This window comes from Orycteropus afer, unplaced genomic scaffold (assembly GCF_000298275.1).
Source record: "Orycteropus afer afer isolate SDZICR_OR568_19922 unplaced genomic scaffold, OryAfe1.0 scaffold00032, whole genome shotgun sequence".
Taxonomy (NCBI): Eukaryota; Metazoa; Chordata; class Mammalia; order Tubulidentata; family Orycteropodidae; genus Orycteropus; species Orycteropus afer.
This window is the reverse complement of record NW_006921619.1, coordinates 6,105,798-6,129,108: the sequence shown is the minus strand read 5'-3', so window position 1 is coordinate 6,129,108 and position 23,311 is coordinate 6,105,798. Positions and strand designations below refer to the sequence as shown.

Sequence of the window (23,311 nt, the reverse complement as noted above, 5' to 3'; positions counted from 1 at the left end):
CCATTCCTGATCAAAACTCTCAGCACAATAGGAATAGAGGGGACACTCCTCACCATAATAAAGGGCATCTATGCAAAACCAACAGCCAACATTCTTCTCAATGGAGAGAGACTGAAACCATTTCCCTTGTGAACAAGAACCAGACAAGGATGCCCTCTATCACCACTTCTATTCAACATTGTACTGGAAGTCCTAGCCAGGCAGAAAGGAAAATTAAAGGTATCTAAATTGGTAAGGAAGAAGTCAAACTATCCCTATTTGCTGATGATATGATCCTACACCAGAAAATCCAAGAGACTCAGTCAAAAATCTACTGAAACTAATTGAAAGATTTAGCATCATGGCAGGATACAAATTCAACATCCAAAAATCAGTTGGATTCCTCTACCCCAGCAAAGAGATTGCTGAAAAAGAAATAAGAAAATCAATATTATTTACAATAGCTACCAAAAAAATAAAATACTTGGGAATAAATCTTACCAAAGATTCATGGAAACAATTAGTCCTGGCAACTGGTACACCATGCAATCTGAAGTCTATATGACTATGAGACCAGAAGAACTAGATGGTGCCCGGCTACCACTGTCAACCACTTGGAATGGGATCTGTGTAGGAGATTCTGGATAGAGAGGGAGAACAATGTGGAACAAAACTCAAAATCATTTGGGAAAAAAAAAAAAGGGAGGGAAGGGAGACTAAGTTTGCTGGTCCGATAGAGCCTGGTGGAATCACTGAGACTATGGCCCCTAGCTGCCTTTCAGGTCTGAAATTGAACCCACACCCGTGGTTTCCAACGAAACAAAAGACAGGCATATGAGTTGAACATTTACCTGAGGTAGATACACTCCTTGGAGAGAACAATCATGGGAGAAAGAAGGGCTGCTTATGCACAGGGAGACAGCTCAGGGGGCAGGAGTGCATGGAGGGATGGACACTGGGAAGAGGTAACTATGGGGAGGAAGTGGGAGGGGAGCTGTTGCATTGGGGTAAATTGTAGTCAATGTCATGAGACAAAGTATATGTGAACTGCTGTATGGAGAGTGAATTTGCCCTGTACGCTTTCACCCAAATCACAATTAAAAAAAAAAAAAAAAAATGTGTGGTTAGACAGTTCCTCCTGGATGCGCCTGCCTCCTCCTTCACTTCACCAGTAAACTCTCACAGGGAAGTGAGCCATATTTATACAATATCACTTTGTAAGGTGTTAGGAGTCTCATGTCCCCTATATTCTCTTGAATATCTTGGGGAATCTCTAGGATTCCCATTGTAGCTATAGGTATGTCTCTCTCCTAAACCAAGTTGTAGGCTTTCATGGTGATTCAGGACTAGGAAGTGGTTCTGAAGCTCTTATCTGATTCACAGATCACTGTAGGAGGGTCAGGGACTTCCTCCACATTCTGCTTTCTCTGGGCATCTTTGGAACCTCCATCTTGGGCTCACATATCCCTAGGGTATGCACATTCTTGGCCACTCAGCCAAGATATCTAGAAACAGAGGCTTTGCAGTTGGGACTTTAACTGCTTGGGCAATTCTAGGGAAAAAGAGATGCCAAGCCTCATGAAGACTGGCCAGGACTCATGTTGGCCTGGGGTTGCCTAAAGCAGGGTTTCTCAACTGTCAGTATTATGAGCCAGATAATTCTGTGTTGTAGGAGGCTGTCTTGTGTGTTATAGGATATTTGGAAGCATCCCTGGCCTCAAGCCACCAGATACCAGTAGTACCACCCCCGCACACACACACACACACACACACACATTGTGACAACCAAAAATGTGTCCAGACATTGTCATATGTACCCTGGGGTGCAAAATTGCCCCTACTTGAAAACCACTAACAACCTGATAACTTGAGTTCTAGGGACTTAGCACTTTTTTTTTTTTTAAATCCCAAATGAGTATAAGATCATATCTTAGTTACCTAGTGCTGTTTTAACAGAAATGCCCCAGGCGATGGCTTTAACAAACAAATTTATTTTCTCACAGTTTAGATGGTTAGGCTGAGGAAGTGTTCTGATTACCTAGTGCCGTTCTGACAAGAATATAGCACAAATGGGATGGCCTTAACAAACAGGAGTTTATACTTACAATTTGGAGGCTTTAAGTCCAAGTTCAAAGTGCCAGGCTTTAGAACTGAGGGGAAAGCCCCTCAACCTTGGGGTCCAGCTCTGCCTCCTGCTCCCAGCCCACTGAAGCTAGAGGCATTTCTTCACTCAGACAGCTGATGGCTGCTGAAGCTGAGAAGCCCTGAGGTTGACAAAGTAAAAAGGCACAGTCCCGATGTTACCAAATCACATGGCAGGCCATTAACTTAAGTCCATTGTAAGTCCCAAGGTTGGCAGAGCATAGCAGCTGCTGAGCAATGACACGGCTATATGCAGGGTCCAAGGGTGCCATAGACTAGAGACCATTCCCAAGGCTTCTCCTTATATACAGGAAGCAGACCACATCCCAAAGGCAGCTACTCAGCTGCTTGTGGTAGATCCCACCATGGAGTAGATTGCCAGTTTCCTCAGGGGAAATAACTACCACCAGCTGCCCAGCCACTCAACCAGGCCCAGCCAAGTTGACACACAAACTGAATTACCACAGGAAGGCTTTCTCTGTTAGCTGTGGGAGAAGGTTCTTTTCTCTTCTGAGCTTCTGTGTCTGGTCAGTCTTCATATGGCTTGGCATCTCTCTTTCCCAGTCTCTGCTTCTTTGGCTTGCTTGTTTAATCTCTTTCATATCTCAGGATAGATTAATTGAAAACACACTCTATGTTAATCCTTCCTAATTAACATAACAAAGACAACCCATTTCTCAATGGGATTATAACCACAGACATAGAGGTTAGGATTTACACCACATATTTTGGGGGGACACAATTCTACCTATAACAAGTGGTCACCAGGTCCTCTTTTCTTACTCCCTGTTCTGACTGGGCAATTTCTAGCCTTTCTCTATGGAACTCCCAGTATGTATAGTGAGCAGCCACTTGAGAATTCTTTTCAGGATTCTTAGTATTGGTGTCTGGAGTCCCCTTGGCTATACTCTAGGGAATCAGGAATAGGTAGGTTGGGTAACATATTCTCAAAGGCTTCAGGATCCCAAGGTGAGGCTTCTTCAGAAGGGCCAGAGGCACACATGCTGGCTTTAGGAGCCCACATGAGCTGCAGTGTCTGAGTACAGAGGCAGGGGCCCAACTGCCCAGACCATCCAGTCTGTGATAATAGGTTTGCAATTAATTTGCTCTCCTCTAAGATGAGGGGAAAGGAGCGCTGCTGGCACAGTGCCTAAGGCATTTGACTGCTAACCAGAAGGTTGGCGGTTCAAATGTGTCAACCGCTCCTCAGAAGGAAGATTGGGTAATCTACTTCTGTAAAGATTTACCACCTCAGAAACCCAGTGAGGGTTGCTATGAGTCAGAATCACCTCAATGGTAATCAGTTTGGTTTGATTTTGATTTGAGATGAGGGGAAGTGCTACATTTTATCAGTTTCATAAGCCATTGGAGGTACCACAAGGGTGTTTTTCTGGCCTGGGCTGTATCACTCATTCTAGCTGAGGAGTACCAGAAGTCAGGGTGGCTCAGGAATCAGAATCAGGGAGTTACAAAGAGGCCAGAGGCTGGGCATGGGAACATGGAGCCTCAAGGGCTACAAAGTGGCAGAGATGATTTGAGTCAAAACGAAGAACAGGGTTTCCAAGCCTCCATGTTTGAGGAGCAACTTTGGATCTGTTGGAGTATACCAATCAGGAAGACAAACGAGTTTCTAGAAACCTCTTGGGAGCTCTGATGGCGTAGTGCATAAGGCATTTGACTGCTAACCAGGCTAGTGGTTCAAACCCACCACGCACTCCTCGGAAGGAAAGCTGGGCAATTTACTTCTATAGTGATACCACCTTGGAAACCCAAGGAGGGGTTGCTATGAGTCCCTACAGTGAGTTTGGTTTGTTTTTGGCTTGCTTTCTCTTGGAGTTCTCTAAACCTTGGATGCAGTTGTGGAAAAGTCACCCGGAAAATTGTTTCATCCAATATAGGGGCCTCTGGCTGGCCCTTTCTTTAGAGGATGGTCTCGTGTAGCACAAACCTAAGGTGAAAAATCTGTATGGCAACAGCATTAGTGCCATCAAAGCCTTTAGCTTCACACCTGGTCACTTCCCTAACGGTCTCACTCTTTATCTGGCTTTTTCTAAATAATCCTGTGCTCTGCAGCCTGTGTGATTTGTTTAAAACATAAATATGACCATGTCCCTCTTATTCTTGATACCTTTCAATGGCTCCCATTGACTATGGCAGTTATATTAAGATTGCTGGGCCTGAGAATTTACATTTCCAACAAGTTTTCAGCTGCTGCTGCTGCTGCTAGCACACTTTGTAAACCGTTGGTTCACAGGATGAAATCTAGCTCCTCAGCGTAAAGTAAAAGGCACTCTCTGACCTGACTACCACTTACCTCCCCATCATTTTTTGCCTTGGATTTTATGTTTTAAGAGAGTTTCTCCTATCTTTAATGTGTATCAGAATGATCTTGTGTTTTCTGCCCCCATCCTTCTGGCCCTAAGCCAGAATTGTAGGCCCAAATCAGAATAGCGGGCCACAGGACTCAGGCATTTACATTTCTAACTAGTGCTACAACTGATTCTGATGTAGATGGGCTTTGGGCCACACACAGAGAAATACTGTACACTAAACAGCACCCCCAAGCACACAATATGTGACTTTATTCATCTGTATTTCCCTTAGGAGTGCTGGTAGTGCAGTGGGTAAGCACTCAGCTGCTGACTGAAAAGTTGGCAATTTGAGCCCACCAGCCCCTCCGCAGAAGATGTGGCAGTTTGCTTCCACACTGGAAACCATACGGTATAGTTCTACTCTGTCCTCTAGGGTCCCTATGAGTTGGAATCCACTCAACGGCAGTGCGGATTTGATATTTCCCTTAATATGAAATACAGCTTCTGACATTACTCTCCTGACTATCTAATAAATTCTTCGAGATTCAGCTCATTTCAAGCATCCAATCTTCTGTGAAGCCTTCCCTGGCATAAACATGTACACACATGCACATACTGTGAACTCTGGCCTGACACTCCAACTGGAAACATCTCTTTACATGTGCATCTCCTGCAACTTCTTTGAGATCAGGAAGCACATCTTATTCTTCTTTGTACCCCAAAACCAAAACCAAAAAGAAACTCACTGCTGTCGAGTCGACTCACAGTGACCCTTCCTTGGGTTTCTGAGGCAGTATCACTACGAAAATAGATTGCCCAGTCTTCCTTCCGAGAAATGGCTTGTAGGTTTGAACCGTCACCCTTCTCATTAGCAGTCAAATGCCTTAAGCAGTACGCCAAACAGTAGACCATCAATAACTGTTAGTTAAATGCCTAGACCATCAATTCACTGCAGATGGGGAGAGAGGACTCAGGCACCTTAAGCAGATGTAAGAAAGATGGGTGGGAACCTTATGTGAATCCTGAGGCTACCTCAGAGACCTTAACTACTGTTGTCAAGGTATGGTCAACGTGCTAGCCTCTATCCTGGGTGCAGCTTGGTGAGGATGGGGGATTGGCAGTAGTACAGTGGTCTGCATCAGTTAGGATCCAGACGGCTGAAGCAAAGGTCTAGCCTTTTATTTGTGACTGCCCCCTCCCACTCTCTAGTAGAGGCCAGGCTCAGAATGGCCTAACCAGAGCACCATTTACTGAGTCTGTGCCATGTGCTCTATACTATTGGGTACTTACAGTATTCATATCCTCACAATTGCTTTGTGAAGTTACTATTGTTACTTCCATTTTACAGAGTAGAAAACTGAAGTGAACAGAGGTCAAAAAACCATGTTCAATGTCCACTCAAGTAGAAATTAGTGGAAATTCAAATCCTGATCAATCTTATTCCAATTTATCCCCCTTGTATTTGTTATTATTTCACAGCTAGAGAACCTTGTGGATGGGTTTAATAGGTCCCCTAGGTTTCTGCTGGAGTCTGTGGGTGGTGCAAACAGTTAATATGTGCTCGACTGCTAACTGAAAGGGTGGCAGTTCGTGTCCATCCAGAGGGACTTTAGAAGACAGGCCAGTGACCTTTTCTGATAAAACAGCCTTTGAAAACCCTACAGAGCTCAGTTCTACTCTGAGACACATGGGTTTGCCATAAGGCTGAATTGACTCCATGACAACTGGTTAGATGTCTACCAATAAAATCCCTGGGCCTAAATAATGCCGAGGAGCGCTGGTGGCATAGTGCCTAAGGCATTTGACTGCTAACTTGAAGGCTAGAGGTTCAAACCCACCAGCCACTCCTCAGAAGGAAGATTGGGCAATCTATTTCCAAGTAAAACTGCCTCGGAAACCCAAGGAGGGGTTGCTATGAGTTGGATTTGACTCCACGGCCGTGAGGCCTGGATTCAAAGGCAAACAGTAGGGATAGCAGCTATAATTTTGCAAGTCACAGACACCTTTCTTATCAGCTTATGTCAAGCAGATCATATGGTATAGCCTTCTGGTGGCCCAGTTCTCTGGGACTCCAGGGAATCAGGTTTGAGCTATAATCTGGCAAAGTAGAAGTAGATGGTGGAAGGGACATGTAAAGGCCATTATTTTGCAGCTCAGATGGATAACAATTGCTACAGAGGCTATTGGGCAGGGCTAAGGAGTCAGGGGTGCAGGAGGCAGCTGAAACATCTGAACTGCAGGGTGGGTCACTGGCTAAGATCAGACTGGCTTTGGTACCTGGGAGCAGGTAAGATGGAGGATCTTGGGATTCCTGAGAGGCCCCCATGAACAAGATCTGGCAGACAACCCCATGAACAAGATCTTACCTGTAGCTGCCATTTTCACAGGCCCAGGCTCTGATCCTAGACTCTGTTGAAGTATGACAACTCCATACATGTCACTTCGTTTTTCTCGTCTAAAAAATGAGGAGGTTGAACTAGAAAGTCTGTAATTCTTTATGTTTCTTGTCTCCCACCTAGAAGCCTATTTTGTATGCCAGGTTTCAGTCTGCATGATAAATAGATACTCTCCAGTGTTTCACTTTAGCTTTTTAGTTTCTGTGAGCTTCTAAATGACTTTTTAAAAACAGTATTCTTAAAATAATTCAATCTGTGTTATTAGCTCCATTTCACAAACAAAATTCAAACTTGTGAGGTTAACACTAGTTCAGGGTTACCCAGCTACAAAGTAAGGGTGTGAGATTAGAATCCAGGGCTTCAGGATTCCAAAGACTCTATACCAGTTTTTTTTTTTCTCCCCTACGACATAAAAGAACCAGTGCCAATGAATGATCAAATAAGGGGCAATCAAAGGGAGAATCAGAAATTAGAGGGTAGAAAAGGGACAGGCTTGATGAAGCATGCAGCTTAACATGCTAGAGTGGACCTGAAGGAAGAGGAAGGGGACACAAAGATGGTAATGAGATAAAAATATATTAACGTCAAGTTAACAGGAGCTCTGGTAGCATAGTGCCTAAAGCATTTGATTGCTAACCAGAATGCTGGCAGTTCAAACCCACCAGCCACTCCCTGGAAGGAAGGTTAGGCAATCTCCTTTCGTAGTGATACTGCCTCAGAAACCCAGGGAGGGGTTTCTCTGAGTGAGGTCCAACTCTATGGTAGGGGGTTTGGTTTAGTTTGGTTTTGGGTGGTGTACACAGTTAAGCACTTGACTACTAACCGAAAGATTGGCAATTGGAACCTTCCCAAGGGTACCTCCCAAAAAAGGCCTGGCAGTTTGCTTCTGAAAGATCTCAGTCACGGAATACCCTCCAAACACAGTTCCACTCTGAAACACATGAGGTTGCCATGAGTCAGAATCAATTGAAAGCAAGCGGTTTGGCTTAATATGCAGCCAAAAGAAAATGTAGAAAACATGCAGCAATATTTTTTTTCTGATGGTTTAAAGAACAAGAAAGTGAACAAAAATATATGTGGGAACTGCAGGATAGTACTGCAGATTAATGGGCAAGGTGAGGAGATGGCAGGTGGAAACAGGCCATCAAACGCAAGATGGCACAGGCAGGACCAGTAGTCTGTCAGCAGATTTCTCTAAAGAGGCCATAAATTACCTTGCAAAGCCTTACAGAGGTTTGCCACATAACAAGAAGAAGGTCATTAGCACAAAGTGTGTTTCTCATATGATTCTCCTATGAATGGAACATAAATCACCAGTTAATCAGTATGGTTAATTTTCTGGGTGAGCTCCAATTTCAAAGATTCTGTGTGATTATCAATTACATGTTATGATCACATGTTCGGATTTTGCTGATGGAAGAAATAAAATAACTATATTTATATCAAGTATTTTCTTACTGAAAGGAGATAGAGAATCTTAAAGTATGTGCCAAAAAAAGGTAAATTGCAGATCTTCTATTCAAATAAGACTAAAGGCGACATGTACCAAAAAAAAAAAAAGTGAAGAAAATAGGCAAGGAAATATATACATAGAGATGGTTGGAGAAACCAAAAATGATGTAAATTGAGCTGAAACAATTTTTAGAACTCCTTAAAAGCTGGGTAAATGAGCTGCTCAGCAAGTGGCAAGGGTGAGATTGCAGATGAGAGGAGCTCAAAAAACTAAATTCTTAGGGAACACAGAGGAAAGACAGGTTGCCCAGAGTGTTGTCGTTGCCTGCCACTGAGTCAGGAATGCAGGAATCAAACGTTGTCCAGTCCTGTGCCATCCCCATGATTGCTATGGATCAGCCCATTGTGATCCATGGGCTAATTTTTGGAAATAGATTGCCAGGCCTTTCTTCCTAGTTCTTCATGATCTGGAAGCTCCACTGAAGCCTGCTCAGTATCATAGCAACGTACATCCTCATGAACACAGTTCTCTGGGCTGCAATGCCCTAGCTGGGCCACTCTTTGCTGCCACTCCTCTCATTTTTGTCTAGATTATTTTGGGGTCTCCAGATAAGAGGCAGCCCTGGGATGGAGTTAGATTTTGGGAAATACACCCTTCATAAGGGAATGGAAAAAGTATAGCTAGTGAATTTAGAGGCTATGATTGGAGTTGGGGAGGTAGTAAAAGGAAATTTACAGTTGTTTTGGGACCCTGATTGGGAACATGTTCTTGCTGTTTTCTTTGTTTTTATTTTTACTGCTGGAAGTATACACAGCAAAACATAACCAATTCCACAGTTTCTACATGTACTATTCAGTGACATTAATTACATTCTTCAAGTTGTGCAACCATTCTCACCCTCCTTTTCTGAATCGTTCCCCTCCCCCCCCCATTAACATGAATGCTCTTTCTGTTTTAATTCTTCTAAAATGTTAGTCGATAAAGACTTGGAATGCTATTGATTTCTCAATGTGGGACTCTGAGATAACCTGTCTGATTCTTGTCCTCATTGTAGAAGGCAGCATAGCAGGGAGGTTAAGTGTTCATTCTCTAGGGCGAGCTTGCCTCGGTGCAAACTGCAGCTCTGTCACTGCACTGGCTGTGGCATGCTGAGGGACACCTCGGTAGCTGTTCCTTAGCCTCTCTGTGCTTCATCTTCTCTAAATATAAAACAGAAATAGTAATACAAAAACCACAGTTACAAAATCTAAATTATTCATTGGCAAAATTTGATCTAACCTGAAATGAGGCTGTATCTAGTCTTATTTTGGCTATCTAGTGTGAATAAGGAAAGAGCTCTGGAAGTAGATGGTTAAGGTTTTGATTACTAACTAGCCACTCCATGGAAGAAAGATGAGGCACTCTGTTTCCGTAAAGATTCCAGCCTTGGACACCCAACGGGGGTTGGAATCAACTGGACGGCAGGCAGTGTTTGGTCTGGTTTTTGAGTATGAATATAGGAGCCCTGGTGGAGCAGTGGTTAAAGCACTCAGCTGCTAACCAGGTTTGAGCCTGCCAGGTGCTCCATGGGACAAAGATGAGGCAGTCTGATTTCGTAAAGATTTACCAAGCCTTGGAAATCCTGTGGAGTAGTTCTACACTGTCCTATAGGGTCGGAATCAACTCGACGGCAGTGGGTTTGGTTTTTGGTTTAGTATGCATATAGGAGTCTGGGTGGTACAAGTGCTCTTGATAGGTTTCCAACCTAAAGGGTGACAGTTATAACCCGCCCAAAAGCTCTGCAGAAGAAATGCCTGGTGATCTGCTTCTGTAAAGATAGCACTAAGAAAACCCTATGGAGCATCTCTTCTGTAATTTATGAAGCCACTGCAAGTCAGGGCCAACTTGACAGCAACTAACAATAACAACAACAGTGTGACTATTCATCGATTTCACTGGAGAAACATTGACATTTGATTATTTAATTGTGGGGATGCTACCCCAGTTGAGGTGTTAGTAACATACAGGACCTACATGATTATGTCCTTTTCAAAAATCTAAAATTCTAAATTCTGAAACACATTGGTCTCCAAGAGTTTCTGGATCTGTAGTCCCACTTCATAGGGTTGCTGTAAGGATTAAATGTGTTAAATTATGTGAAGCACTTAAAAGAATGTCTGCTACATTGTAATAACTTAATAAATGTTGGTTATTATTATTACTATTACATATCTTTTCTGGGAGTTGAGAAATAGCCAATTTTTTTAGGTGAATGTCCCTAATTCATGTAGGGGAATGTCAGAGCTAGTGATTTGAGTCTAGACCGTGTACACACTAGGTGGTGGACATGCCAGGAGGCCTTGTGATAGGGAGGCGAGTACCTGACAGGGTTCTGGACCTTTCTGAGGGGGAAAAAAAATTGCATTCTGAAAGGAGAGTCAAGGACACAAGTTTAGTTCTAAGACTATGGGCCTGAGTGAAAGAAGTGATTCAGAGTATATCAGGGTATTTTTGGTGGTAACATCCCAGAGTCCTGTGAACCCTGGCCTGAGTCCCAGAGCAAGTAACTACTGATCCTGGTGACTCAGTGTCAAGCTGCGACCATCTACCACTACAGCATTCAGCCCTCCACTGGCAGTGAACACAGTAGGTAGGACCTTTGGTAGGCACTAACAAGGAGTCCAGGTGGTGCAAAGTTTAGGCACTTCGCTGCTAACAGAAAAGTCAGTGTTCTGTGAGAGACAGTACTTGGTGATCTGCTTACATAAAGATTACATTCTTAGAAACCCTATGGGACAGTTCTACTTTGTCCTATAGTCCCTATGAGCTGGGATCCACTCAACCACATACAGCAGCAGCAGCAGCAACAGGAGCACTTCTTATGGACAGTAAAAATCTTGCTACCCTTTGGGCATCTCCAGTGCCTGAAGGGGGCCAGAGGAGTTTGAGAAAGAGCAGGAACCAAAGAGATATTGTTTATTGAACAATATTGTGACACTCTATCCCTAACCTGTTATGACATGTGAAATGTAGGCTGCAGTTAAAAAAGTAGTAGAATGAATGAAATAAAGGAAAAAAAAAATGTTAAAAGTAAAAGAGATTATATTTGAGTTGTAACTAAATTGATCTCAAATCTGTGCTTTTCTGAACCTGATGTATCCGACAAATCATGCTACAACTCCCATGTACAAAGACACAGCGCAGCCTCTGCTTGCCGCCAGATAGCTAGTCCAAGAGATGGGCCAATAGACACAGACTTTCAAAATAATAAGGCAAGTGCTAGGAAGGGGAATTTTCCAGTTCATATGGGAATATTTGTATTTTTTCCAAGTAAAGCAGATGCCACTTTCAATGTGCTGCTCAGATGTTCTTTTCTTAGCAAGATTAAGGGTGGGTCAACTCAAATTGCAACATAGACACTGTTAATGGCAATACAGGGTTGTTAACACTGTAAATGTTTAATGATGAATGAGTCATATGTCAGGCTTTACTGTGACAAAAGGCTTCACTCTTTCAGCAAGAGGCCTAGTTCTGGCATGTTATTAATTTCTGAAGCTTAACTCCAGGGTAACTTGTTGTTGTTGTTATGTGCCGTCGAGTCAAACATGACTCATAGCGACCCCTCCTTGGGTTTCTGAGGCAGTATCACTACGGAAGTAGGATTGCCCAACCTTCCTTCCGAAGAGTGGCTGGTGGGTTTGAACCGCCAGCCGTTTGGTTAGCAGGCAAGTGTCTTAGCCACTATGCTACCAGAGCTCCCCCAGGGTAACTAGAGTTACTAAATTAATCTCTATGTTATTATAATTCCTTCCTTGTAATAGGAATTTCATTCCCCCCTCCCTAATTTCATATATTGTCTCAAACTTTAAAAAAACAAACAAATAAGAAAGCCCTTCTTACTTTGGGTAATGAGAAGTTTCTACAATAAAACTCTCAATCTCAAAATTTTTGATTTTGTAATGTAATTCATGAAAGAGCCAATGCTTCATGAAAAGTGGTTTATTGGGGGTAATTCAGTCAAGGAAGTATTACAGAAACCTGAAACCTGAGGAGGCAGCAAGGAGGACTCAAGGAAGGGCTGAGGGGAGCTGATGGAGCGCAGGAGCAAGGTCCTAACCTTTGAAGGGAATACGAAACTATCCAGGTCTGCTCTGAAACTGCACAGAGGGACTGAGTTAAAAACTAGATCATTGCTAGGACTGTGAAGCAGGAATTTGGACAGGCCTGAGAATCTAGCTGGTCTCTAGACACCAGAAGAGGCTCCAGATGGGCATCTGCTTAGGTGTTCCAGAGGACTATGACCGTTATGATGGAAGAGGCCATTAAGAGCAAGTAGAGGCAGAAAAGCAGGGTGTCCATAATGTGGCTGAACTGCACCCACAGGTCAACCAGGCACTGCTTCCGGGCCTCATGTTCCTGTTGGGTCCTTGTTGATTCTGGGCATCCATTTAACTCTGCCTCTCCATGATTAGGCATCTTCCCTGCCAACACTTCTGGCTCCTTCAGGCCTGTGGAGAGGATAGAAACTCATGCATGGGCTGGGAAGGTCCTCTCTGGGGAGGAAGGGTGTCAGGGAAGGAGGCAGGAGCAAAGGAGTGGAGGTATTAGAAGAGGGAGTGTGGGCAGTGCTGACTTCCCTTACCAGGTGGGTGGGTGGAAGTGGGACCCAGGCCCTTATTTCTTTTCTGGGGGATAGTGAGGGAGCATTTCCTTGGGCTGGTGCAGTGCAGCAGCAGGGAGTGGAGCCACTGAGGCATGGGTGGGGGCTCAGTGGTGGTCAAGTGCAGTAGGTAGGTGATGAAGATGGTCTCCAGCAGGCTGACCACCATCAGGGACAGGCACAGGGCAAAGTAGACACCTGGAGGGAAGGCAGGCCTATGTGAGGGCCAGAGTAACATCTGAGAACCTCTCGTTCCTTCTTTTCTCAGAGGACACTTATCCAGGATCCCTCACTTTCTGACATGGTTCCACTGGTCCCTCTCCCCTCTCCCACCTTGCTTTTGTTCTCCTGATGGAGGGAGGGGACATACTGATGAGGGGAGTTCCAGTGGCAGGAAGCAAGTCATTCATCATGAGCAGGAAGACATTGTAGCCCAGTAGAAGTGTCATCTTAAATGGGACACGATTCCCACTTTCTGCAGGCAGGTAGAAGCTGAGGGTGTCAATGGCAACCAGAAAACCACTGGGTGCCAGAAGGTTTATCACATACAACCTGGACCTGCGCCTGATAGCCACCTGGTGGGAGGACAGAATGACAAGTGAGAAATAGATGGGAGGCTGACCAGCCAGGTAAGAGCAAGGGTTGGGATTTTATCCAGACCAAATTGTGCAGTCAGGAAACACCACTTCATGTTCCTTTCCCTGTCCTGTCTCTCCATCCAAAGGCATCTTACTTACCACAGTCTGCCTTTCCCAGTTTGATTCTGCCTTGCTCTTTTTCTTGAAAACGTATCCTATTTGTTCTTGGCCCAAGGTGTCAGCTTTGTCCACTTAAACTTTTATCCCTACCAATGTTCTCATAATAGGACTGTGGATATCATGTGCATATCTCTTTGTCTCTGCAGACAAAGTTTGGTTTCTTCATCAAGGTCTGATCATCTGAGCTTTAGTGACTTTGCCGGTGGACATTAAAGGCCAGGGAGCTCTGGTAGCATAGTGCCTAAGGCACTTGACTGCTAACCAGAAGCCTGGTGGTTCAAACCCACCAGCCACTCCTCGGAAGGAAGATGGGGCGATCTACTTCTGTAGTGATACTGCCTCAGAAACCCAAGGAGGGGTCACTATGAGTCGGGTCCAACTCGACGACATGTAACAACAACATTAAAGACCAGGTGGGAGGGACAGCAAGATAGTGGCATCTATTTTAGGGCCAGTAGGGTTTGCAATTATAATATCCCTAAGGCAACTTTTCATAACTTTATATATATATAGATAGATAGATAGATAGATAGATAGATAGATATCTTCCAAAAGTATTGATAGCCTTTAGGGGATAGGAGGATTACCCTCATTATGAATCACTGGCATAGGATCTTTGTTTTTTCCTCAAGGGAAGATTTATTCAACAAAACTTAATGGCTGCAAATAATGTGCTAGGTACTGTTCTAGTTATTGGAGATTAATCAGTGGGGAAAAAAGTGACTAAAATCTCTGCCCCTCTAGAACTAACTTTCTGGTGGTAGAGCTTAAAATCTAGTAGAGGACATAAGCTATGAATCTAAGGAGAAGATCACATCCATGGCCCTTGAGCTCACATAAAATATGATCTGGTCATACTGCTTGGTGTCCACAGTCATCTTCTTTGCTCTTTGGTGGATATTCAGAAGTACCCATTCCCCGTTGCTCTGAATGAGATTCAGTGATGTGTTTGAAATCTCCTGCACTTCCTTCTCCATTCCTAGGACCATGTCCTCCACTGCAAAGGAGACCCAGACAACTTAGTCTCTCCCATGTTCTCCACCCCGTTGCCCAGACTGTTGGATTTCAAACCATTTAGCTTCTACACTTCTTAAGTGAAATTCCCTCACTGGCTCCATTTTCTGTCCTTTTCTTACTCAAAACCCTTTCTCTGCCTCTTAACAGACAACTACACCCAGTCTTCACTTACTGACATGGTTAGATTACAAAGACCAGGTCATTATGCAAAAATCAGCATTATGTAAAAATGGAGGTTGACTACATCAGTTCACAAAATGGAGGATGACTACATCATTACATAACTGTCAAATTACTTCACTACATAACTTTCAAACCACTAAGAATCATAGCCCAGCCAAGTTGATACATAACCTTAACCATCACAGCCAGTGTTCACTCTTGCCTTATACCTTGGCATTCGTTACCGCCAGATATATATCATTAATGCTCAAGGTAGTTGGCTCATAGATTTTTTTTTACTATTGTAAATGCAAAATGTTGAATAATGAGATAGTCAATAAGTGAGGAGTAGGTGTATAATGAGCCTCACCTACCTGTGTAGATGAAAGAACCAAAGGTAAGTGTGCAGTTCTGTTGGTCAAAGGGGAAATAGAAGATGTCCAAGTTACAGATGCTGACCACCTGCATTGGCTTATCATATTTGATGCGACCTTCACTGTTGACATAAGTCATGAGACCCGTAGATGTCTGATCCACATTCATGCTGTATGTCAGAAGGAGTGGAAAGAAAGTCCTATGGGTTTCCCATCAGTTTTGGGCTCTGGTGGTGTAGTGCCTAAGACATTTGACTGCTAACCAGAAAGCTGGGGGTTCAAACCCACCAGCTTCTCCTCAGAAGGAAGATTGGGCAATCTACTTCCATAGTGATACCGCCTCAGAAACCCAAGGAGGGGTTGCTATGAGTCGCATCTGACTTGACTGCAGTGAGTTTGGTTTGCTTTTGGTTCTCCTTCAAGTCACTGCACTCCTATGCTCCAGCCCTATTCATATGACTTTCCCCTTCTACCTATCACCGTACTCTGGGAGTTTTTTAAGCTAGTTAAGTCAGATCTTGCTCTTTTCTAAGCTGAGTCTTTGTGAGATCTCCATTGGTTACAGCATGCCCTTCCCTGATGGGGTTCCTGTTGGTTTTTTTTTTTTTTTTTTTTCTTTCTTTCTTTCTTTTTGAGCCCTGATACTCACAACTCTTTGATGAAGATATCTGGAAGCCATAGGTTCTCAGTTGTCATGCTGAGCTTCCTGATCCCCCCACATTCCTCTGGGTTCCACCTGATGAATGGATTGTACCAGATCTAGAGAAGACCATGAAATGAGATAAATAGAGGGAAGGAACTAGTTTTAGTCTTGCTCTTTCTCCTGCACGTTCCTCAATTTTTCCCCTTTTTTCACTCATTTCTTCACTTTCCCACTCCCTCTCTAGTGACAGTTGTCACAATGTCACTAAAGAGATCTTACCTGCCTCCACTTTTCTCTCACTGTTCTCAAGGGAGACCTTGAGCTTGGCTTTGACTTCCTTGGGAAGGAGCCACTTAAGTATTGGCTTCCATGACCTTGGTTTACCCATCTTCTCCCTGTCCCATCTCTATCCTCCTAAACTGGCAGCATAATCAGAAAGTTTTGTGTTTTCACTGTTGCTGTGACTCTGTTTTAACTTGTCTAATTTGTGGGTATTCTCATCTTTATCCAACGTAATCTGAAAAATTGGACCTAGGAGTGGAAAAAGGAAGGTAAAGGGAAACTGAGTCTATCATACCACATTTAGCCACAGGAATGATGTCATCAGCTGAAGTTGTGCATCCTGGAAAAACAATTTCCACTCAAGATTATTAACTCCATGAAGTCAGATCTAGTGCTCCCACCCTTATTCATTTCCAAGGCTGTGCCAATTCTGATTCTCAATCATAAGCCACTGAAAAATGAGGTCAAAACAATTCAGAATACATGGAAAATGTAAATTACAAAGATACAGTATGAGAGTCCCCTGGGGATAGGCTTTTTGTGGAGTATTTCAAAAAGTGACAGATTTTACTTGCAGAAATGTCACTGCAGCATTCTTCTGCATGTCTTCCCACCCCATAGATTGAATCCTTAATTTTACAAAGTCCAATCAAACAACCTACTGCTCACCAGTAGATCATTGCAATGTTGAGTCAAGACTTACCACTTCTAGAATGGCAGACAGGGTGAAGGAGATGTTGACATGAGTGGGGATGCTGTAGTTGACAACTGGACGGAAGGCCTTTCTGTCAAACACTGCTTGGAAGGCAGTAAGGTCCACCCCATGTTGGTCAAACCCTGAACAGTTGATGGTGAAAGTGTCACCTCTTCCTGTAGAGAAAAGAAAGCCTGTAAGATGGGACCAGGACCTTTTTGTTCCCTCTGTGAGAAGTGTGACAGGGTTGGATCCTGGGAAAAGTTTCTGCAGAGAGAAAACAGGGGGGCACTGGGAGAAGCATGTGAGCCCCTCCTCTCTGAGCCAGAGAGGATGGACTGGTCTGGTAGGCAAATGGTGGGAGTTGAAGAGGTGGGCTGAGTCTGGGCTTTTTCCTCAAGTCCATTGTTTCTGTCCCCATGCAAAACTTGTCCAGATGTATATGCAAACTCAGTCCTGGCCACCACTTTACAGTGTCCTGCTGTGTTTTTAACAAGCTCACCACAAACCTATCCACCTTCACTCTGTGTCCTTCCATTGTTCACCTCTGTCCTTGAGCCATCTGGGTGATGTCACTGACAAATTTTGCTATCACAGTTCTTCTCATTGTATTAATAAGTCATGCTGTTGCTGTTGTTGTTATGTGCCTTCGGGTTGGACCCGACTCATAGCGACCCATCCTTGAATTTCTGAGGCAGTATCACTATGGAAGTAGATTGCCCAACCTTCCTTCCAAGGAGCGGCTGGTGGGTTTGAACCACCAGCCTTCTGGTTAGCAGTCAAGTGCCTTAGGCACTATGCTAGATGATCATAAATTCATGAGGAGAGAAGTAATCAGGTAGGTAGTATGGGCCTTAAGAAAGAAGCTAAGTTTTAAGCTTTCATGCTTATTTACTGTGTCTCTACAATGTGATATGATTGTGCTCTTCTAAAACTCAGTAGTCATCATCCATGATACTATTTTAAAGAGAGTTCCTCAATGCCCATCTTACACCTAACCCTTTCCTTGCCACACTTTTTGGAGCAGAGCAGAGAATTATGTGGTAACATCTGGTAGAGTCTTTTTTTGATCTATTCTGATCTTATACTATTCCTCATTGCTCATTTTCAATAATGTATAAGAAAAATAGTGTAGATTGGGAAAATACTGAAAAAGTTTCCCTCTTTCACTATCGTTCTTCTCATTTCTTTCCCCTTAGTATATGCCCTAGTCCATTTCATTTAGCTTCAAGAGAGCCGAGAAAGAATTATTTTCTTCTTCTTAACATCAGTTGATACCCAGAAACTATGGAGGTAGACTATATGCCTGGAAAGAGAGAGATGAGGGGAAGAAGAAGAGGCCAATAAAAGCATGGGGAGTGGAGAAGTAGATAAGAATATTGACTAATTGTTAGTTCCCCAGGAAGAGAGATGTACAAAGCTGTTGGTGCCATGGAGTTTCCATTTTCACCAAAACAAAAATCCAGTCATTGGCGGTCTAGCAATAAGAAAACTTGGCCTGAATTTATATGGCTGCTTTGCTCAGGCTGTTGTCCCATCTTACCTTGAAGCAAAAGGTGAAGAATGAAGCAGAGGAGGAATCCTTCCCCATGGGTCCAACTTCTTTTCATCTTCCTCTCCTTGGCTCTTCTCTGGGAACTTAGTGATGTTATTGACCTTAAAAGACCACAGGCCACACCTCGAGCCCTAACTTTGAATAATACTGGTGTCAGGTGACATTACCCACCTCTCTGACAAGCACCCCTGGTCACAGGAGGAATACCCTATGCCCTGACTAGGCCTGTATCTAGTCTCCAAAAGCAATCTAGAAAATCCTTTTGGAGAGGAGGAAGCAAAAGTCTTTGTCACTGGAGCAATGCTAATGGCATCCTCATGCTTCAAAGTCACTCTAGCACATCATTGAAAAGGCATCTAATGATTGCCATTGCCTTCAGGTGCTACATGTACTTATTTTAATCCTGCTGCTACCTTTCAAAAAGAATTGGGGGTCTCCTTTTTTATAATTAACTTAAGACACTGACATTTTCAAAATGATTTCAATTCTGGCAAGTCTACCTTTTTTTTTTTTAGAAAATAAAAAAATAATTTTACATCTATTCATGTTATTGTTGTTGTGTGCTTTTGAGTTGATCTGACTCACAATGACCGCATGCAACAGAGTAGAATTGTTTTCTTGACGGTAATCTGTACGGAAGCAGATTACCAGGTCTTTTTCCCACGTTGTGTCGTTATATCATCTTATAATGTGCTCTTTTGAAAAACAGAGTTTATTTTTTAGAGCAATTTTAGATTTACAGAAAAATTGGCAGAAAGTACAAAGAATTCTCTTCTAACCCTTCATGTCAAGTCTTGCCTTTTGATTTTTTGCTTGTGTCAAAAACGATTAGAGCCACGTCTACCAAATGAGGTGAATAGTGGGGTAGAAGGGAAGTGGCAGAAGTAATAATGTTTTTAGTAAAAGTTGACATATGCTTCAAAGAAGAGGTCATGAGCTATTGGCCTACAAGTTTATGTTATTTTTGGCCCTAGTCATGTTTTCTGTTTTAAGTAGTCTTGGTGGTACAGTGATTTAGTACTCAGCTGCTGACCACAGGGTCAATGGTTCAAACCCACCAACCACTCCTCAGGAGAAATATGAACCAATCTACTCCCATAAAGATGTACAGCATTGGTAACCCTATGGGGGCTGTTCTACTCTGTCCTGTAGGGTTGCTATGAGTTGGAATCAACTTGATGACAGTGGTTTTTGTTTTGTTTCAATGGTTTTAAGAAATTATTTGTCGTTTATCTATTGCAGGAAATTTTCTTTGTTGGTTACCAGAGGTGGGAGGGGAGGGGAGAGAACGCTGTTAGATAAATAGTGATAAATATTGATTTGGGTGAAAAGAAGGGCAATGTACCAAATGGGAGTGACCAATATGGCACCATTGAGGATGAGAAAGACATAGAGAGGTACATGGGAAGTACAGACAACAAATATGAACCCTTTTGCATATACAGTACTGAGTTGTCAGTGAAGGCAAACAGGGGTATATGGACGGATAGGTAGGTGGACAGGCTAAACAATTATTGTTGTTGTTGTTATTTGCCATCGAGTCGGCCCTGACTCATAGCGACCCCTCCTTGGGTTTCCGAGGCAGTATCACTACGGAAGTAGGATTACCCAACCTTCCTTCCGAGGGGTGGCTGGTGGGTTTGAGCCACCAGCCTTCTGGTTAGCAGTCAAGTGCCTTAGGCACTATGCTACCAGAGCTAAACAATTAGGTATGTCTAAATGGGGAGTGTATCCAAGATCATATATAGGGTTGGCAGACAATGGTCCTATAAGTTTATGTGAGTGATCAGAATTCCCAGGTGTATAGTAGAGCTGACAAGGGGCAAGGTTATGGTCATTGCTTGGTCACAGCCAGCTACCCAGAGGGACCGAGTAGTTGATCCTGCGGGCTTGGGACCATAGTCGCAGGGGACATCAAGCTCAATTGGCATAACATACTATACAAAACATTGTTCCACCTCCTACTTTGGCGAGTAGCGACTGGGATCTTAAAAGCTAGCAAGCTGCCATCTAGATGCAACAATGGGGGTCTCCTCGTCAAGAAGAAAGAAGAAAACCAAATGAATGGAAACAATCAGTCCTAGCGACTGGTACACCATCTGATCTGCAACCTATACAACTATGAGACCAGAAGAACTAGATGGTGCCTGGCTACCACTGTCATCCACTTGGAAGGGATGTAGGAGATCCTGCATAGAGAGGGAGAACAATGTGGAACAAAACTCAAAATCATTTGGAGGCAAAAAAAAAAAAAAAAAAAAAAGAAGGTGGGGACCAGGTTTGCTGGTCCAATAGAGCCTGGTGGAACCACTGAGACTATGGCCCCTAGCTGCCCTTCAGGTCTGGAATTGAACCCACACCTGTGGTTTCCAGCCAAACAAAATACAAGCAAGTGAGTTAAACATTTACCTCAAGTAGACACACACCCTGGAGAGAACAATCATGGGAGAAGGAAGGGCTGCTTATGCACAGGGAGACAGCTCAGGGCGCAGAAAAGTATGGAGGGAAGGACACTGGGAAGAGGTGGCTATGGGGAGGAAGAGGGAGGGGAGCTGTTGCACTGTAAATTTTGGTCAATGACATGAGACAAAGTATATGTGAACTGCTGAATGAAAAGTGAATTTGCTGTGTAAATCTTCACCCAAATCAAAATAAAATTAAAAAAAAAAAAAGAAATTATTTGTCAACATTTAAAAATTGAAAGATTTCACATCAGAACTATGGTTCTGGCTTCATTAAAAGAATGGGAAGACCTAGTAACACCTGGGTCCCATTTCTGCTTGACAACAATCTGCCAGAGCTACTGACATGGTTACACTTTTTGGGTGGAGCATACACTTTGTGATTACCACAGTCTCCATCATCCCCTGTTGTCTTAGACCTGACCAGTTTCCCTTAACTTTGTTCCTTGCTTGGCCTTTGTAGAATTGGAGTTTGCCTTTGAATGTTAGACTCATTTTCTTGTGTGATTCTCAAATAGCTTGGCAAGTAATTTAAAAATACCATGCTGTGCCCCAGGTGATCATAGACCTCGATCGATTAAGGGTGTGTAATCATTTGGATCATGGTGGAAATCAGATGGCATATGATTGCTAACCAGAAGGCTGGCAGTTCAAACCCACCAGCCACTCCTCAGAAGGAAGACTGGGCAATCTGCTTTCGCAGTGATACTGAGTCGGAAACCCAAGGAGGAGTTGCTGTGAGTAGGATCCGACTCGACAGCAGTGAGTTTGGTTTTTGGTTTTTGGATGGTTAAGGGGACCAGGGTCATCAGTGGTTTAACTTGCTTTACTCTAGAATTATTTCTAGCAAGCCTTCAGGGAGGGTAATTAGTGGCTTGGAGAATGAAGACAGATTAATTTTCTTCAATGAAGAAGTTTACACCCTGAGGTCACATGTTGGAGTAAGAAAGATCTAAGACCAAACCATGTTTATACAAGAATCATGTCACTCTCTGACAAACTCTGTTTCCTTATCTCCAAGACTGGAAGGATAAAACCTCTCTTGCTGAAGTTTTAGTGTTTTAGAGATAATGGAGGTACAGTGCCTTGCTCATTCTAAGCAACTGACAAATTGCAGGAGAAATAACTACAAAAGTGGCAGTAGTTGTAGTTGTTCTTGTTATCCTGGCTAGTCTAAGTTTGTACAGGTTGCTTCCGCCTGAAAAGAATCTAGACTTAAAACGTCTGAGTTGAATGAAGCAACCTCATTTCCTGTTAACGTAAGAGCCCTTTTTTCTCAGTGTTCCTGCGCTAGATACTGATTGGTCATTCCTTTACACAGCATTACCGTTATCATTTGAGAATTCCTTCCCTTTTGAAAAGTTTTCTTACACCAACATTTCCCATAGCAATTTGTGCATCACCTTGAACTACATAATGATAAACACTGTTTCTAAAAAAATTGTTTTTCTTATTTCATGTTCAAATAAGTCTGGGAAATGGTGAATTACACAAGGCTAAACAGGTTTATTATTGTATTATTTCTCAAAGTGTTCACTTAAAATGCTAATGTGATTTTTGAATATCATATATTTTTTCCCAAACTTAACTGAGCTTGTTTATTTTTTTCCTTCTAGAGCTATCTTGCAGGACTAGAAGTCCATGGATTATATTTTGGGAAATATTGCTTTAGGTAAATAGAATGAATCTAGAAGAAGAAAAATATTAATTTGTCTCAAATTTGCTGTACATAGAAGACAGAATGCACATAACACATGTATAAATAAAGCAACAAACTTTTCAAAAAAGAAACTGGAAAAGTATTTTAAAACCTGAAGTTTGATAAGAATTCTAAAAAGCTATAAGCAACAGAAAGTAAAATAGATGTGAATTCAAACTCTCTGGATCCCTTAGCAATATAAACCTTGACTGACTCAAGGAGGAATATTTTTTCTCCCCTTTTTTGATCAGTGATGACTACCAGCTGCAGACCACAGGTCATCTATCTAGATCTAATTTTAGAATGAGCATCAAAAGATGCTTTGATGTTGCTACTTCTCAAATATGTATAGCCAGTAACATTTAAGTTACTGAAAAAGAAGGCAGATTTTTCTCACTGGTGGTCTTATACTCAATAAAGTATATTTGTGTTTAAAGAATACATATTTTTCCTCCCTTGGGATTAAATAAAATTTTAATTTTGAACGAAAAGTAAATGAAGGCTGCATATATTTTTAAATTTTCCTGAACTGACATCCATATTGAAAAGATTGTTATCATTAAGTGCATACCAAAGTTGTTTGTAACTTCTACTGATCAAAAGTTCAAATCTACAAAGCAAAACACTTGAGAAGTTTTGAGGAATGACAGGAGATGACCATTCTTTCAGTCTGCCTAGGCCTGTGCTGACAATAAAGCTCCCTTTTGGCTAGACTTAGGAGCTCTGATAGCATAGTGCCTAAGG

At 42.8% G+C, this 23,311-nt stretch overlaps 1 protein-coding gene across 1 annotated transcript in view; it reads right to left on the bottom strand.

The window, feature by feature from the left end:
- Positions 1-12,539: 12,539 nt before the first annotated feature.
- The window catches only part of LOC103192938 (5-hydroxytryptamine receptor 3C-like), a 29,699-nt gene continuing 18,927 nt past the window's right edge, over positions 12,540-23,311 (bottom strand). The window contains exons 2-9 of the mRNA XM_007936024.1: positions 16,861-17,118; positions 16,453-16,497; positions 15,882-15,991; positions 15,233-15,402; positions 14,516-14,676; positions 13,292-13,496; positions 12,904-13,119; positions 12,540-12,769 (exon numbers count right to left, since the gene is read on the bottom strand). Coding sequence (XP_007934215.1) covers positions 12,540-12,769; positions 12,904-13,119; positions 13,292-13,496; positions 14,516-14,676; positions 15,233-15,402; positions 15,882-15,991; positions 16,453-16,497; positions 16,861-17,118 — 1,395 coding nt within the window. The remainder of the gene's footprint in view (positions 12,770-12,903; positions 13,120-13,291; positions 13,497-14,515; positions 14,677-15,232; positions 15,403-15,881; positions 15,992-16,452; positions 16,498-16,860; positions 17,119-23,311) is intronic.